Source organism: Podarcis bocagei (genome assembly GCF_964188305.1).
Source record: "Podarcis bocagei genome assembly, chromosome: 6".
Classification (NCBI taxonomy): domain Eukaryota; kingdom Metazoa; phylum Chordata; class Lepidosauria; order Squamata; family Lacertidae; genus Podarcis; species Podarcis bocagei.
This window is the reverse complement of record NC_138130.1, coordinates 23,251,141-23,268,917: the sequence shown is the minus strand read 5'-3', so window position 1 is coordinate 23,268,917 and position 17,777 is coordinate 23,251,141. Positions and strand designations below refer to the sequence as shown.

At 42.0% G+C, this 17,777-nt stretch overlaps 1 protein-coding gene across 7 annotated transcripts in view; it reads left to right on the top strand.

Annotated features, from left to right (window-relative positions):
* The window catches only part of NALCN (sodium leak channel, non-selective), a 185,602-nt gene that overhangs the window by 68,759 nt on the left and 99,066 nt on the right, over positions 1-17,777 (top strand). For 6 of the 7 annotated variants that reach the window (XM_081198228.1, XM_081198229.1, XM_081198227.1 and 3 more), the window contains 3 exons: positions 8,324-8,466; positions 8,612-8,716; positions 9,980-10,066. In XM_081198228.1, coding sequence (XP_081054354.1) covers positions 8,324-8,466; positions 8,612-8,716; positions 9,980-10,066 — 335 coding nt within the window. Of the gene's footprint in view, positions 1-522; positions 560-8,323; positions 8,467-8,611; positions 8,717-9,979; positions 10,067-17,777 lie in introns of those variants that run through there. The other variant, XM_081198231.1, reaches the window with a different exon arrangement.

Genomic DNA, 17,777 nt, shown 5'->3' with positions numbered 1-17,777 from the left:
CATTAAACATTTTCTCAGCTTTCAAATAGCGTGGGATTTGTATCTAGCCTCATTACTGCAACCCAGCACTATGAAATTAGTGTAAGAGAAATACAGAAAGAACCAGCTGGAACTTAAGTACCAACTAGAGGTGCCTTGAAAAACACAGGTCTGGTTGCAGAGTTATAAAGCAGGGAGGTGAGGGATAATTTGACAGGCAAAAATGGGATGCTGGAGGCTTCTGGTCCTCTGATGCGTTTGCTGCTGTAACTGCATGACTGCATGTTACTGCATGTTTCTCTTCAGTGGCGGGACCTTGGGGTTTCAAACTAATGAAGTGTGATGGAATGGGGGGCGAGGTAATACTTTGGTGTCCTGTGCAACACCAAAATTTGGTGGCCTCCCCCTTGCCTTTCATTCTGCCTCATAGTTGCAGCGTCCCCTGTGGTGTCCCTGAAGCCCCTCACCCAGTGCAGCAGAACCAGTCACATTCCCCTAAATCTACTTCTGTTTTCCTGTCTGGACTCGCTCTTAGCCAGACGAAATCCAGCTTCAGGGATGGCTTGCAGAGGGGGAAATGGTAGGAGGGGATAGGTTCATTAGCTATTTCTCCTCCACTTTAAGTCCTGTTTCACAGCTGTATGGCAGATTAGCATTCCCAAAAGTAGGAGTGGTGAGTAGACCTATTGGAATTAAAGGGATGCGGGTGGCGTTGTGGGTTAAACCACAGAGCCTAGGACTTGCCGATCAGAAGGTCGGCGGTTCGAATCCCCACGACGGGGTGAGCTCCCGTTGCTCGGTCCCTGCTCCTGCCAACCTAGCAGTTGGAAAGCACATCAAAGTGCAAGTAGATAAATAGGTACCGCTCCAGCAGGAAGGTAAACGGCGTTTCTGTGCGCTGCGCTGCTCTGCTTCGCCAGAAGTCGCTTAGTCATGCTGGCCACATGACCCGGAAGCTGTACACTGGCTCCCTCGGCCAATAAAGCGAGATGAGCGCCGCAACCCCAGAGTCGGCCATGACTGGACCTAATTCTCAGGGGTCCTTTTACCTTTACCTTTATTGGAATTAAAGGACCTAACTTAGTCATGTTCAGTTGGTGTACTGCGAGTGAAAATATCACCCTGGGTCTACAATGTCAAGTCTAGTTAGTAGATAATGCTTGGCGCCTTTACTTTTCAATTAGATTATTAAGGGAGAGCAAATAATGCATTTGGGTCTAGCAGTTTCAGTTGTAATAATCTTTAATTTATTTATTTTTTAAAAAATATATCCCACCCATCTGGCTGAGTTTCCCCAGCCACCCTGGGCGGCTTACAACGTTATATAAAAACACAACAAAACATCAAACATTAAAAAACAAAATATCTAGCAACTTGTGCAGGGGTAGCGTCCTAGGTGACTGGCTTTCTCTTTTCATCATTCCTAATTAATTACGCCACATTCATTCCTGGGTTTCTCCTTTCCCAAATAATTGCCAAAATGGGCAGCTATATAAGTCCAGTCTCTTCTATTTTACCTCCGAAAAGGAATCCTATAAATAAGAGATCCCACTACTCCCCTTTAGGAACTTAAATCTAAGACGATGCCAGTATACTTGAGACTCTTAGTCCTGGTCATTGGTTTGTTTGTTTTTCTTCTTCTGAAATTAAGTTTCCTACTTCAGAGATAGTTCCCACCTCTACCCCCTTTGATGGAAAATACATTTGTGAAATTTCAACCTCCATTTTGTCATGTGCAACGCAGGGAAGGCCTAAAATGTCTGTCCAGAGAGGAAGTCTCTCACTTTGGAAGGAAATTAAATATAACTCTGTCACCTTCCCCAGGATATAACCTCAAAGCAGTTATTATCCCCAAGGTTATCCTGTGCGCTAGGAAGGAAAGAGCACAAGACAAAGCGATAACAATTTACTGGAAAGAAAATAGTGGGGATGGCAGGAAGAGAGGGAGGGAAAGCTGTGGTGGTTCAGTATTCTCAGACAGGAATCTTCCCATTTATTTAGAATTATTCTGTTCATTGGTGTCGTCATTCAAGCTAGATGAAAAAGTATGTTTCTTAAGTGTCCGTTTTGTATTGTTCTTTCGTTTTTGATTGCTAATACTACTACTACTACTACTACTACTAATAATAATAATAATAATACTGCCTTTAGTAATGTTGGATTTTGACATAACACCAAGCCATGATTTGGTCTCTGAGAAGGCATGTGAGCCCAGTACTCATTCTTTCTCCCCTTGCCCTCCCTCTCCCCCTCCCCCTTGTATACCGAGATTATAAACTTTTGTTGCCTCTTTGTGGCAAGCCACAGTTCCCTACAAACCATGATTACAGAGCTTGGTTTGTGATCCTGGTTTATAAGTGATCACAAACCAAGGTGTCGTGTAGTGGTTAAGAGCGGTAGTCTCGTAATCTGGTGAACCAGGTTCGCGTCTCCGCTCCTCCACATGCAGCTGCTGGGTGACCTTGGGCTAGTCACACTTCCTTGAAGTCTCTCAGCCCCACTCACCTCACAGAGTGTTTGTTGTGGGGGAGGAAGGGAAAGGAGAATGTTAGCCGCTTTGAGACTCTTGAAGGGGAGTGAAAGGCGGGATATCAAATCCAAACTCTTCTTCTTCTTCTAGATGAAACAACAAACTTTAGGCACAAACTGGTCCTGGAAATTTCTAATCTTTGTTTGCCAGGGAAGGAGAGGGGATGAAACTCAGAGCTCCTTTTCGTAATACAGAATCACGGCTTAAATGTTTGTTGTGGAAAATGTGTCGTGTGGATTGGTGTGTGGTAAATGTCTGTTCACTATTTTCCATCAACGCTGATGAACCCTAGTGAGTAGAAAAAAGTTGTAAAAGCACAAGATGTGAGTGAGGAATTATTAAACCAAACACTCCTGAAGATGTACATGTTTCAAAACCAATTATTTTGTATAACACATTACAAACCGTGAATAATTCCATTGTGTCCTGTTCCCCCCTAACCATCTATCCACTATTTTTCTACTCATATCGCTTCCTGAGTTAAATAGCAATCTTGCTTTAATAGTGGGTGTGAAAGAACACATCCAAAGGGTATGAATATTTGTATTCTAAAGAAATCTAGCATGTGTGCACATTTGGTTTTCATTTTATACTTTTCTGTGGTGCACTTGATCTATGTCAGGATGCAGAGAAAATAATCTGACCCTCTTTCCCCCCGCAGCTAGCAAAAACCAAATGAAATTTTCTGCTTTTATTATATTCATTTTTCTTATGTGAGGAAACCATGTTAAATCATTTGCTTCTTCATATCCTTTGAGGCTAATGTGGGTTTTATTGAGGGAATCGGGTCCCCCTATTTTACCCAGGGCAGTTATTGAATGTCCTTTTCATTAAAATGGCTTTGTAGCTTTGTTTTCCTCAGGACTGAGCACAAATTTGCAGTTGCTTTAGAATAGTTTCTCCCACAGAATATGAACCATGTGAGAAATGAAAGTACCGTACATTGAAAAGACTATGCCCCCCTGTGTTGCTTGCTGCCATCTCCCAGTGCTTTTCCACACACATTGAGGAGTCAGCATGGAGTCTTTCTTAATGTGCCACCTTTATTGCTAATTAGAATGGCTTTATCAGATTTTTCAAAAGAGCCAGTAATGTGTAGTGGTTAAGAGCGATAGACTCGTAATCTAGGGAACCGGGTTCGTGTCTTCGTTCCTCCACATGCAGCTGCTGGGTGACCTTGGGATAGTCACACTTCTTTGAAGTCTCTCAGCCCCACTCACCTCACAGAGTGTTTGTTGTGGGGGAGGAAGGCAAAGGAGAATGTGAGCCGCTTTGAGACTCCTTCAGGTAGTGATAAAGCGGGATATCAAATCCAAACTCCTCCTCTTCTTCTTCTTCTTCTTCTTCTTCTTCTTCTTCTTCTTCTTCCTCCTCCTCCTCCTCCACCTCCTTTACAGGTGGGAGGGCTATATCAGTGCTGCCACATCAAATCTAGAAATCATTGCCAACATGTCCTCATTGCCAACATGTATGCAATGATTGCCAACATGTCCAGGGCAGTCCCGAAACTGGGATGTGTGTATTCCAGGCTGGACTCCTGGCCGAGTCAGGTGACCTGCACAAGGTCATGGTCCCCAAATGAGCTTTTTTTCAGGGCCGTGGTCTTGCATGAGAGCATGGCACCCAAAAACACATGTCTGGGGAACAAAGCGAGTTTGCCACTTCAGAAAAAGTGCTTTTCTCAGGGCGAGATCACACACAAAAAATGGGATGTCCTGGTTTTCTCAGGACAGTTATGAGGTTATCAGGCTGGGAAGTTTGGGTGGGTCAGTTTATTTATATGGGCAGTTAGAAAAGCAAAAGCAAGCAGGCTTTTAGCTGCTAGGTACTTATTTTGATATCTTGGCCAATATGTTTTGTTTTGCTTCTTTGAAGGTTTAACTTGGCGCACTGAGAGCAGATCCCTAATTTATGTCGCAGTCAGGTTTGCAGCAGATGCAGTTTTACACAGCTGTTTCAGACCTCCCAGAGGCTTATTTCCTCTGCTATATGGCACAGTCAATAGCTGGGGAGAAGAAGAATGATCACGCCCATTAAACCATAGTTTATATTAAACAATGGTTTATCATTGTGGGCCAAAGTATGAATGACAGACATGCATCTAAAACACTCAGGCGCACATTGGGAGGTCTTGCCTAATCAAGACTCTTAGATGTGTGTGCATATAAGTGTTCTTGAATGTACAGTAGCTGCAGAAAATATAAAAGTGCTCTACAGGCAACCATTGCTAACCTTTTTATTAGTTGTTACTGTTCCTTTGACACCAGCCAGTACACTTAAAAATTTACAAGCAAAGTTGTCCATGTCACAGAGGTAACCTGAAACAAGAAGTTTTCAGAACTCTCTATTATATAGTTTCTGCTGTTAAGGGAACCAGGAAGAGGTCAGCACAGAAGTTCACAAACCTGCTGAAAGTGCTCTAGAAATGGTTATATGTTTATGATTGATTTGGGGAGAGAGGGATTTAATGGTGGCCTTCGCAAGTTTCTCTGTAATATTTTTGTAATATCCGAAGGTGCTAAGGGATCTGGCGATAGAAGCAGTAGCAGTGATGAGCCCTCTCGCACCTGTTATGTACCTGAACACAACTTTCATTCCAATATTTAAAATCTATGCAGTTTGTCATCGTATGTTGCTTTAATTAAAATGTGGGAAAGCCCAAGCCTCGATTTCTCTCTCCCTTGCTCACTCTCTCTCTCTCGTGTGTTTGAATGTCCAAGCTTTCCAATTTTGCATTTGTTTTTCTGTAACTCTATAACAGCTGTTGAACTTCATCTGAGAGGAGAAGGAGGAGGATTGCAGGGCTCAGTAAAAATCCCTAGTGATTTCTTTGACACCATAATTAAGAGTAATTAAAACCCTGAAGCTTCAAAGTCTGCCTACATATCCAGAAATAAAACCTCCCATATTTAATTATGCTCAAACAATATGATGAGTTTGGGGGTGAGAGATTTCCATCCCTTCCCCAGGATACAGAAGTAGAACTGATGGACAGGTTGTAATAGATGGGTACCATTACAAGGATGCTTCACCTTCACAATAGATGTTTGTCATATTTTTCCCCCCTTTAGTCAGACAGCTTCCTTAAGTAGATGCAAGGACATCATGAGAATGAAAAGAAGCAAGGCCTGAGTAGGAGATATTGAAAACATAATAACTCCTGTTCTAAAATGGCAGGCACTGTTTTTCAAATGTCATCATTAAAGAAAATATTTTCCAGAATGTCGGAATACTTGCAGAGGGTTTTTGATTTGGCATTCTGACGCACAACTATTCAGCCACTTTATGGCATGCTTTTAACGCTCCACCAGTCCCAAATCACATCCTCCATCCTGAAGTAATACTTCATATCACAAATGTCAATTTGGGACCATTTATTTTAATTGCTCTCGACAGAAACATTAAGAGGCTGTTGCCACAAGAGGAAAGATTAACTTTAAGATTGCATGGGGGGGTTGTGGCAGGGGGCGGGGAAGGGGACGTAAGCGAAAATGATGTGATTTAAAAAGAAAAATGGGAGAAGAGAATGGGGGGGGGAAATATGATTTATAGGTTTTAAAATCCAGATGTAATTTGAAAATTACCTTTGTTGGGCTGATGGCTGAATTCCCTGTTGGCCAACATTAACAAGGGCCGCAGGGAATGATGGATGTAGCCAAAGAAAAAGTTGGGGTGATCAAAGTGGTTCGCTTTCGCTCAGACTCCTGTGTACATACACATCCAGTAAGAAAAACATACCGGACACACACACATATATATACACACACACATGTATGTAGATCACACGTACATACAGATGTACAGAGACATGCAGATGGTCTCTGTTCAGTGGTGGTCAGTGCTTGGTGGTACATGCTGTTGGCCCCAACACATGCCAGACATTTTGTTTCTGGTGGGGAACCTCCACTGGGCTGAAAGCAGAGAGAAAAAACGATACAACTGCCACCACACCAAAGCGCCTTTCCTTTCCCCGGTTCAGCCATTGACAACAGAATGGGAGAACTTCCAAAAGAGGAAGGACTCCTCTCAACCTTTTCCTAGTGCTGGAAATGGCTTCGGAAACATCATAGCAGATCAGAGTGTTTCTTCCAGTTTCTGGAGCACTCTTGATCTGTCCTCAGTGGCGGCGGCAGAGAGACAAGAGGCGCTTCATTCAGTGCTGCCAAAGAGGTGCTTAGCTTTCCATGGTGGTGACAGAGAGAGGAAAGAAGAGAAACATAAGAAAACAGTGTGTGTGTGTGTGTGTGTGTGTGTGTGTGTGTGTGTGTGTATACACGTGTGTGTGTGTGTGTGTGTGTGTGTGTGTGTGTGTGTGTGTGTGTGTGTAAATCAGCCACTGCCAAATTGTTGGAGGCCTTGGGGAGTCATCAGTAATTGCCTTGGGGCCAGATAGGGGAGCCCACAGACCATGTTTTAGCCACTGCAATATAAGCCAGTAGAGATGTTGCTCTTTATTTAAAAAAGAAACTGAATAGATGCCTCTTTTTTTGGATCAATGATACACAGGGGAAATGCATCAGGGCCTAAAATTTTGTTTTCTTTTTGATTCTGAAATGTAAAGGAAAAGATGCAACATTAAATTAAATTAAATTAAATTAAATTAATTAAATTAAATTAAATTAATGCAATTAGATTAAATATCTAATTGATGCAGTTGAGGAAAAGGAAGGTTAGTGTTCTGACATAATACTAAACTCTATTATCTGATAGAGTAAGGAGAGTGTTTGAGACCCTTTGGGATTGCCTCTCCCACCAGTAGGAGGCAAGGGCATCTTGCAAGTTGACTCCTTTGTAGTAGAAGAAGCCCAGATCCTATACCAGTTCTGCCACAGGTCAGGAAGCAGGGCCTGGGTTGGTCTCTACAGAGTCCTAAACAGTTTCTCCAGTTGCAAATGTGTCCATGTGGCCAAAAAGTATGATGGACTTAAAGTATGAGTGGAGTATAATTTTGCTAAACAAATCTAAGCCATATAGATTTGTGATGTTTCTGTGAAGATGGGATAAACTTTGTAGTTTTTGTAGGATTATCTTTGGCTCTTTCACGCTGTCTCTTCTCTCTCAATATTGCGTCATGCAACTCTCTTGCATCTGGGTGGGTTAGTAGCTGTTCTCTTGGTAAACTGCAAAAAAATCCACATTTCTCCATTGGTGAAATGCCCTGAATTGGGTTTTGACACAGCATTGATATTGGCACAAGCATATCCATAACTGATGTTCCATCAATGATGTAACTGGTTCTTAACAAGGACTTTTCTGGCAACTTAGCTGATAAGGTTGGACCATTAGACAAGCAAATAAATAAATTAATGCATGTACATTATCTAATTCATTATATGTGCCTTAGTTTTGCTAGAAAATTCGAGCAGTTGTAAAAGAAAGTTTGTGCTGCCATTTTGGGGTAGTGGCAAGCAACTGCATATGTGCCACAAAGTGTAATGATTGCTCTTACATTAATTGCATATTATGTTCAAACACACACACACACACACACACACACACACACACACAGATACCACTAACTTAGGAAGAAGGGCATATTCTGGTCATGGCTATTTATGCGCTTTGAATATACCTACACCCACACCCACACATACATGCATATGTCTTCAGGGATCAAATGTTTTGCTTTGTAATATTGCAACGGTTAAAAGCTAATCATAAAAATAATAGAAAACTCTTGTTGGCTCTCTTTTTTTGTGTAGAGGCTTGTTTAATGGCAAGAAAGGAAAATGAAGGAAAGGAGTGTTGACTGCTGATATTTGAAAATGCTCCTTTTAATTTGCACTGCATATGTATTTTATTTTCCATTTACAGGTACAAGCATCTTTACTGTTTACGAAGCTGCTTCTCAAGAAGGCTGGGTCTTCCTGATGTACCGAGCAATCGACAGCTTCCCCCGATGGCGCTCTTACTTCTATTTCATCACCTTAATTTTCTTCCTTGCTTGGCTTGTTAAGGTACTGTAGACCTGATCAGACACACGCCTGATCAGAATATAAAGCATGTTTGAGTGGGACTCCCCCACCTACCCACTGCTTCCACCTCTGCGCTTCACTGTAAACTTCTGTTTTTAAAAATATATATCTATTATTCTTTTTGTAGAATGTATTTATTGCTGTCATCATTGAGACATTTGCTGAAATCCGAGTGCAGTTCCAACAGATGTGGGGATCCAGGAGCAGTACTACTTCGACAGCTACGACACAGGTAGACGTTGCTAATTTTTAAAATTCGCTTTGAGATGTGTGAATTCTTGCTTTGTCCTACTGTGTGCTTACCAATGTATTGAAACACTTAGGTGTAGGATGCAAATGAAGCATTTGAATTCAAAGCCTGTGCGGTTCATTGCCTGTAATGAGAGAGGCAGTGTGGTGTGGTGGTTAAGAGCGGTAGACTCGTAATCTGGTGAACCGGGTTCGATTCCCTGCTCCTCCACATGCAGCTGCTGGGTGACCTTGGGCAAGTCACACTTCTTTGAAGTCTCTCAGCCCCACTCACCTCACAGAGTGTTTGTTGTGGGGGAGGAAGGGAAAGGAGAATGTTAGCCGCTTTGAGACTCCTTCGGGTAGTGATAAAGCGGGATAGCAAATCCAAACTCTTCTATAAGCCAATCCCTGTTAATTCACTAAAACAGCGTTTACAATTTGGCGATCCAAAGCTCTCCGGAGATAGATGTCGGTGGCAGACAAAATCCTGTTGCTTTCCTTCCTGAATCCCTTGAGGCATTGCTTTTTTGTAATTATCTGGAAGTGAAATTAAAACAGAGTTTCCACACAGCAGAACACGTAACATAGTGCAGTGTTATCTAAAAATGATCTTCACTTTGGCGAAGATTCTTCCATAACATTTACTCGCAAGAAAGTCTCATTCAATAAAGGTTCTTTTCCAGTGTTAATTAAGAGTTTCCTGTTCACAGCTCCTGCTAATAGTATTGCTTCCTGTTGGTTGCAGCAGGAGGACATTTGGCAAATAAACTTTTAATTGTACCCTGAGCAGCTGCTCTTAGTTTCCCTGATGTTAGTTTCTATTCCTACAATGGTGGGAACTTTTAATTATTGATTTCTTATTAATTCTTTCCTTTCATTGTTGCTATTGCAATTTCTTACTTTTTAAAAAATAAATAAATTAAAAGGGGTAAAATAAAAATGTCAACTTTACAATATCAGTCAGTATCTCAAAACACTACAGCAAACCAAATAAGCCAAAAATTCAGAAGCTAGGAGGAGAGGTTTTAACCAGTCAGGAATGCCTTCCTGGGAAGGAAATTCTATAATTACAGTATGAAAGCAATGGAATCTCAGTTGCATTCCCTGCAATAGGAATAGCTTTCTTTCAAAGGAGTGCTAGTTGAAATGCAAGACTAGGCACAATAGAGTTAAAGCCCAAACATATCACTAGTTTTGTTTGTATATATGAGCACGTAAATCGCTTCTGACAAGTGCTTTCTGACAAGTGTTTCCCCCCCTCCAGATGTTTCATGAAGATGCTACAGGAGGATGGCAGCTAGTAGATGTTGATGTGAATAAGCCTCAGGGCAGAGCTCCAGCATGTTTGCAGGTAGGGCATTGCTAATGATTTTTTTAAAAAACAAAGATGCCAGTGCAACAAACCAAGTGGGAATGTTGCTTTTCAAATATAGACAGCAAGTGGGAAAATGACCACAACGGAAACTCAGACACAGCTCTAAATTTAGTATTTACTTGCCAGATTTGTTGTACCTTTCATATGTCTGTGTGTATTAGGTGTAATGTGAAATGAATGGCTTATGTGCACAACAGTTAGTCCAATTATACGTTCACCTTGCCTAAGCAGAATGTGCACGCAATCTGTTATGTACTGAAGTTCTCACCCTGGGCCAGCAGGGGGATACTGTAGATAGTTCAGGTCCACATATGCAAATAAGGGATCGAAAGTGACGTTCAGTGATTGGATAGTTACAGAAAGTTGTTACAGTTACGTTGCACTGAAGCTCTATATAAGCAGGCTGGCTGAACCCTTCAGTTCAGGTCTGTTCTGGCCTGTGAATAAATAAGAGCTGTTTGAAGAATTGCTGTGTTGTCTGATATGTTCACCCACAACTTAACACAATCCATTTGTGAAGAGGGAATACCTTTTGCCAAAAGAGGCTTGTGGAATGTTCACGTTTTAAAGGGTTTTGTGCGCACTCTGTGCACTTTGCATAATTTCTAACAGGTCTTGGGAAAGGAGTGTATCTTTGTATATTCTCCAGATAATATGCATAGTCTCCCAGATTATATGTTTATCTTGGCAGAATTGTGCACACTGTCCAGCGGGCTCATTCTTCAATCAATAAGCGTAGCATCCAAGAAATATGTCTCTGCTTATGATCAAGATGCATAATCTCCTAAGAAACACATCCTTGGCTGTTGTTCCTTCGTGGGTGGGTCCAAGCCTGAATGTAGGCCAGTCAGGAACCTTTCCAGCTAGGAACACAAATTTCCAAAGTGATGTCAGCAAATACAAATTCATATTGCAATCAATGCAGGTACATATCTGAAATACCCCAAACCTCCATTTCAAAATGGGAAAATAAAAAAATGGGCCAAATAGTAAAGCTTTATTTTCATAAAGACGTAACCAAAATTATAACAAACAACTGCAAAACTTGGGGGGGGGGGTGTTCCGGACATTTGTGGTGATGAGGACATTTCTTAAGGTACCATTTCAAATTTGATACAGGATAATAAAATACCTGATAATTCTTGTGAATTGTTCCAGCATGCAGCTGTAAATGTATTACTGAGCATATAGCGGGGAAATTACTCAGTGTAGACCCACTGAAATAAATGGAGCTAACTTCATCTTTATCCATTTCAGTTGGTCTGCTCTCAGTAAAACCTATCTGAATACCGCCCAGTTTTGGAAATACTGTACTCAATAAAACCTTATTCTTAAAGCAGGGGTAGGAAACAGCATGAGAGCATCTGTGGCATGGAGATTAAGAATTCTAGAGAGCTTCTTTGCCTCCTGGGTAAGATATGTTCCTGCCTACAATGCTCCAAATTCCAACCAACCATATTTTTAATTTTTCCCTAATGCCCTTAATATAGCATCATTCTGGGAAATGGTGATAACTTAAAAGGGTAGACCCCACTAGAATTAAAATGATGGATCCCCAAGGGCATGATTCTGTGCAGTAGGTATCACAGTAAATTAAAATGGTGGCTGCTTAACACTACCACTTGCATCCATAAGATCAGAGCAGTAGCTGAAAATGTACCATCAACATAGCAGTGGGCATTCCTGTTGTGTTGTAGACCCAGTAGTTGCCAGTGGATAAGACATGGTGATACCAGGCCTGTGCGGTGCGTTACAGCGAGCAGGGAAAGGAAGGAACATTGCACCTGTGTCAGCTGCAATTTCCTTTCTATCAAGGACTGTGTGGTTACGAGATTTCTGGGTGTCTCTAGAGCACCTGCAGGTTAGATGCACATTATAAGGGCCTCAAATTGCCTCAGATGTGTGCTAGAAAACTGTCAGAGACAAGGCCGAAGTCTTAACTAATGCACGCTGACAATGTTTTTCTAGTGTTTGCTTTTGCATGATTTCTTTGCTCAAGCCATATACAAACACAAATCAGAGATAAACAGCGTGTACGTGCAGGAAACTTTGCTTACAGAAGCGAATGCATTCACAGCCTGACGAAGCGGGTTCTGCTTTTATTTGCATGGTAGGGAATAGCGGTCACTGATGAAGCAGGGGCACCTCAAAGCACAAACCCAGCAGGATTACAGTATTCTAATAACCTGCTACGTGTTTTCTTGGAAATAGCCTTGATAATCATTGGTTCAGCTTTTGTTCTACAGGTGGTAGCCAAGGTAATACAGTACCGGTGGGGAGGGGGTGGGTGGGAAAAGAAGGGGGAATGAAATTGCACGAAAGTGAAAAAGCAGCTTGGAGATTTGGCCTGAGAGCTCTTCAATAAGTTATTTATGTGTTTGTTTAAAAGCGTCAGTAAGCCACATAATATTTTTAAACTCTCTAAGCAATGTACAATATCAAAGCAAACCGTACCATTACAACAAAAATACAACCAGAAACCAATAAAGCACCAGTGTTAAAGCACGTAAAGACAAATAAAAGCAAATAAAACAGGAATTTAGGGGGGGGGGTTCAAATAAATAAAGCAGGGGTCAGAAAAAGCCTGTGCAAAAGGTTAGCCTTTACAGGACATCCGAAGCAACTGATGGTTGCTGCTTCACATTTGACAGGGGGCTAGGCATTCCATAATACAAGGGCAATAGCAGATAATTCCAATTTTTGTGTCTCTGCTCTGTTGGAGGTAGGACCCTATATATACTAATGCGTGGTTTCATGAACTTTAACTTTCTCGCAGGCCAAATCTTCACATTTCTCCCCCACCCCCAAACTGTTTTAAATCTAGAGGAGTTTGTGGAGCAGACTGGGAATTTTGCACATGCAACTATTGAGAGGAAATATCTTCAGGGAGGGGGGCATCCTGTGTGCTAATGAGGGTGGACACTTTCTTTCTGTCCCTCAGAGTCATGTCTCTGTTAAAACAGTCCCCAGCATAACCCCAGCATGTCTGAGAAAGCTGCTTGTGAGTCGCTTTGAGACTGAGTAAAACCTGCCCCTCACTGGTCGCGAGAGCCATCAGAGGCTGGAAGCAGACTTTGCCCCTACCCACATCCCTTGGCTCTCTTCTGTATACATGAGTGGTTGACACTGACTTCTGAAGAACAATTGGGTCAAACCTGCCCTGCACATAGGAGCTGCGACTCCCTTTCTTATGTCTCACCCTCCAGGGGCCCTTGCACAACTCAGGCCCTCTATCCACATGCATCTATCCATCATAACGAGGCAGCTTTATTTAGTTAATTAAAACGATCATTTGTTTTCCCTGAAAACTTCAGTCAGCTGCACAAATATATTTCATGTTTCATTCTAAAGATGGGTCTTTTTCCTTAGAATGCATCATGGAAAATGTGATTGCAGGTAATTAATATTTTCAGGGCGGGTCGCTAGCTGTCGCTGAATCTGACTATATTCCTAAGACTACAGTGGTACCTCGGGTTAAGTTCTTAATTCGTTCTGGAGGTCCGTGCTTAACCTGAAACTGTTCTTAACCTGAAGCACCACTTTAGCTAATGGGGCCTCCTGTTGCTGCTGTGCCGCCGGAGCACAATTTCTGTTCTCATCCTGAAACAAAGTTCTTAACCCAAGGTACTATTTCTGGGTTAGGGTAGTCTGTAACCTGAAGCGTATGTAACCCGAGGTACCACTGTATGTTCTTGTTGCCCATGGCATCCAGGAGGTTTGCGAGTGTGCAAGCTAATTCTTATTAATTATGTGCTTTCTTCCTATTAGGGAACTTGCCTGGATAAGTTATTGCTATTGCTATTGTCGCTGGTATAGCGTATTTTAACTTCTGGTTGCTTCCTGCGTACCATAAATTACTCCTGCTGTTACATTGTGTGCAGTTCTCTGTCTCATGGAAACAGTTAGTCTAAGTGCCAGGTTTCAGAGGATTTCTTTCCCAACTCTGCAGGAAATAGCACATTCTTTTAATCCTGTGCGAAAGGCATGCTTTCTGTTTCATTGTTTCTACTCTTGTTAAGAGTCCAAAATAACAGGGGGGTGGTCATTATTAGTTTTCTCTCCCCCCCCTTTTTTTGTTTCTTTTGCTGAATATACATTCTTTTTTTATAACGTGCAGAATATGCATGGCGTGATAAAGACATGGAGAAAGGCATCGAGCAGCCTTTCCAGGGAGTTTTGTATCAGTCTTGTAACAGCTAGTAATTTTACTTATCACCTGGATTAGTGCCAGTGTCTGCATGGCTTCCTTGCCCAGCCATTTATCTCCAGAAATGCCATAAGAATTACAATGGGAATGAATAGTCTTGAACTGAATTGTGGGTTTAAAGGGTTTGTAGGAGAGTTATGTTCATCGTTTTCAGCTCTTTGTGTGTTGATTTGTGAAATGTGGTGGCACCTAAGTGCTTAAATCATTTTGAAATGACTTGGTTTATTTATAGCTCAAGTATTTTAGGGTAAAGGTGAAATTTGGGCAGAGCCTAAATTTCCACGAGTTTCACTTTTTGCACCAAAACTTGTCGTTTGACAACAACAAAAAATTGGCAGGGTACTCATTAAAAAAACACCTCATGCTTTTCATAATGAAAGTAACATAGCAGTAGAGAAGATGTTGTGATTTTGACTGACTGAATTACAGTGTGTACACTTTGCATATATGACAAGGAATACTGTGTTGAGGTAAAAAGTTGCAGTATGCTAGCACAGGATTCCAGAAGCTGGGCAGCACAACATGCTCAGCGCACCTGGAAAAGATTCAGCTACGTTGTGATAGACAGACTGAAGGAGTGAGAGGTGAGTCCTCAGTTTGAGGAGAGAGCGTAAGGACCAGATAACATTCTATTTTCTTCAGAATTCTATTATAGCAGAAGTAGAGGGGAGACTGAAATTACTCTTCCCCTTTCACAACAAATAACAGTTCTGAAATTCATTGGGCTTGCTCTGATTCCAATCTTTTTCACCTGTGCTATGTCTGTGCCACTATAGTTAGATTAAGCTGATGTTCAGTAGTAATGGGCTCTGCAAGACAGAATCTACCAACTTGTTTATTGGTGTTTTTTTATGGAATTTTTCCAGAGAAGTAACATAGGGCCAACTTGCTTCATTTTTATTGTGTTCCAGAAACTTCCAATATACCTTAACAGTTCCCCTGGCAATCTCTGCCCACTAATATAAAATGATTTCACCCAGGGTCTGGATAAATAAAAAAAATACACATTGTCTGAAGTTCAACAGACCCCATTCCACCCGAAGATTGCAGACTATTCTATGAATCTGTGCAGAATAAAATGAAAGTAGTATATACCACAAACCTAAAAATTATAAACAGGGAGTTTCTTTCAAATCACCTGTAGTCCTTTGAAAACAACAGCTTTCACCTAATGATAGAGAAGAGGGAATGCTAACTAGCCAACTAACAAAATAAAAAAAATCCTTCCAGTAGCACCTTAAAGACCAACTAAGTTAGTTCTTGGTATGAGCTTTCGTGTGCATGCACACTTCTTCAGATACACTGAAGATACTCTAGCCAACTAACATTATCTCCGTACTGTGCTTATTTATTGTGTTTGGCTCAAACTATGTTTGCCATTTCTTACACATCAGAATAGTGTTCCATGATTTATTGGGGGGGGGGGGACGGCTACAAAATTGCTATCATGCGAAAGGAAGGTCAATTTTCTCCATACAAAGACGAAGCAACTCTCAGTTTCTCATGTTTCCTGAACTAGAGTACAATCAGATCTTAAATACTCTAGTTGTACAACTTAACATCTATAATTGCTTTTCAGACTGCGTTCTAGGGATCTCTCTAGCTCTCCCATGGGCAGCATGAACACCAGAGAGCTAGGGTTTGACCTCACTTCCTTCCAACATCTCTCACCCAGCACCAAGAGACCTCTGTAGAGAGGTGCCTGGTATCCTGAACATGCAGGTTCCCCACTTATAGGCTCAGCTCTGCAAAATGCCTCCGCTACATGTGAATGGTGGTTGACCTATCTGCTTCCCTTGATTCTTAATCATGTAAGTGAGGGAATGCCCAAACAGGGCATGCATAGTTGGGAAAGAATAGCCTTCAGGCCTGTCAGAGATCCTGTTATTCCACACAAACAGTTCAAAATATGATGTAAGTTCATACATGAAAAGAAAGGGGCACAGCTGGGCTCTAGAATTATATATGGGATTGCCTTTGGTAGTGGTTTTGGAATAGCTAGACTGGTGACTGGGAGTGGCCACCGAGACCACATAACACTAGCCCTGAAAGCCATACATTAGCTACCAGTACGTTTCCAAGCACAATTTAAAGTGTTGGTGCTGACCTTTAAAGCCCTAAACGGCCTCGGCCCAGTATACCTAAAGGAGCGTCTCCACGCCCATCATTCAGCCCAGACACTGAGGTCCAGCTCCGAGGGCCTTCTGGCAGTTCCCTCACTGTGAGAAGTGAGGTTACAGGGAACCAGACAGAGGGCCTTTTTGGTAGGGGTGCCCACCCTGTGGAAAGCCCTCCCTTCCAATGTTGAGGAAATAAACAACTATAGTCATACTTGGAACAGAAGTCTGTTCGACTTCCGAAACGTTTGGAAACCAAGACGCGGCTTCCGGTTGGAATTTTACTCTGTGCCTCCTCGGCTTTCCATTTCATCCAAATCTGTCATCAGTTGTGTCTCACTGAGGCGATCATTTTAGTCAGCAGTGTGCTTTGATTGTTATAATTGTGCTACAGAGAGAGAGAGAGAGAGAGAGAGAGAGAGAGAGAGAGAGAGAGAAACCTACATGGCAATTTAAATGCCTGTTTGATGGGGTTTGAAATACTGGACCTAGTTAACCCTAAAGATCAATCTTTGTAGAAGAAATTAAAATTATACATTAATTTTAATAGTTCTATTGAATACTCCTATGGCCCATGACATCAGTTTAGCTGCAAAGATAGCTTGCAAATGACTGCCAGCAGAACCAGTGAATTAATCCACCAGTGAAAAGAATTCTAAAACTAAGAATGCACATTCCGATTGGTACACCTCATTTTGGTTTCCTACAGAACTGCAATCATGCTCAGTGTTCAGGTTCCTGAGAAACTCAGTTTTCTAAAGAGTATGGAATCAAAGAGTGGTATGAAACAGGGCTGTATTTTCTCTTTGGCATATTGTTCTCCTTGTTGCTCTCCTAGACCTTGAGCTCTACTGAAGATGGTGTGTACTTTAATTCAAGGAGAGACGGGAGGTCTGTTCAACCTGGCATCTCCACACCAATAACAAAGTGTGGGTCCTTATCTGAGAGATGTTGTTTGCAGGTGATGCAGCCTTTACAGTGCACTCCGAGGAAGCTCTACAGAGTCTCATCAACCATTTTGCCCAAGCCTGCAGGGAATTCAGTCTTAACATCAGCCTGACAAAGACCAACATCCTGGGTTAGGACACCATCAGCACTCCACACATCAGCATTGGTGACCACCCTCTCGAGGTGGTAGATGCTTTTGTCTACCTGGGATCCGCCATAACCTGCAACCTCTCCATCAACACTGAGCTGGACAAGCATATGGGCAAGGCAGCTACAGCAATGGCTCACTTCTCCAAAAGAATATGGGAAAATGTGATGCTAACCACCAAGGCCAAGATGAAGGTCTACCAGGCTTGCGTGCTGAGCACACTGCTTTATGGAAGTGAGTCTTGGATAACTTACAACTGTCAGGAGC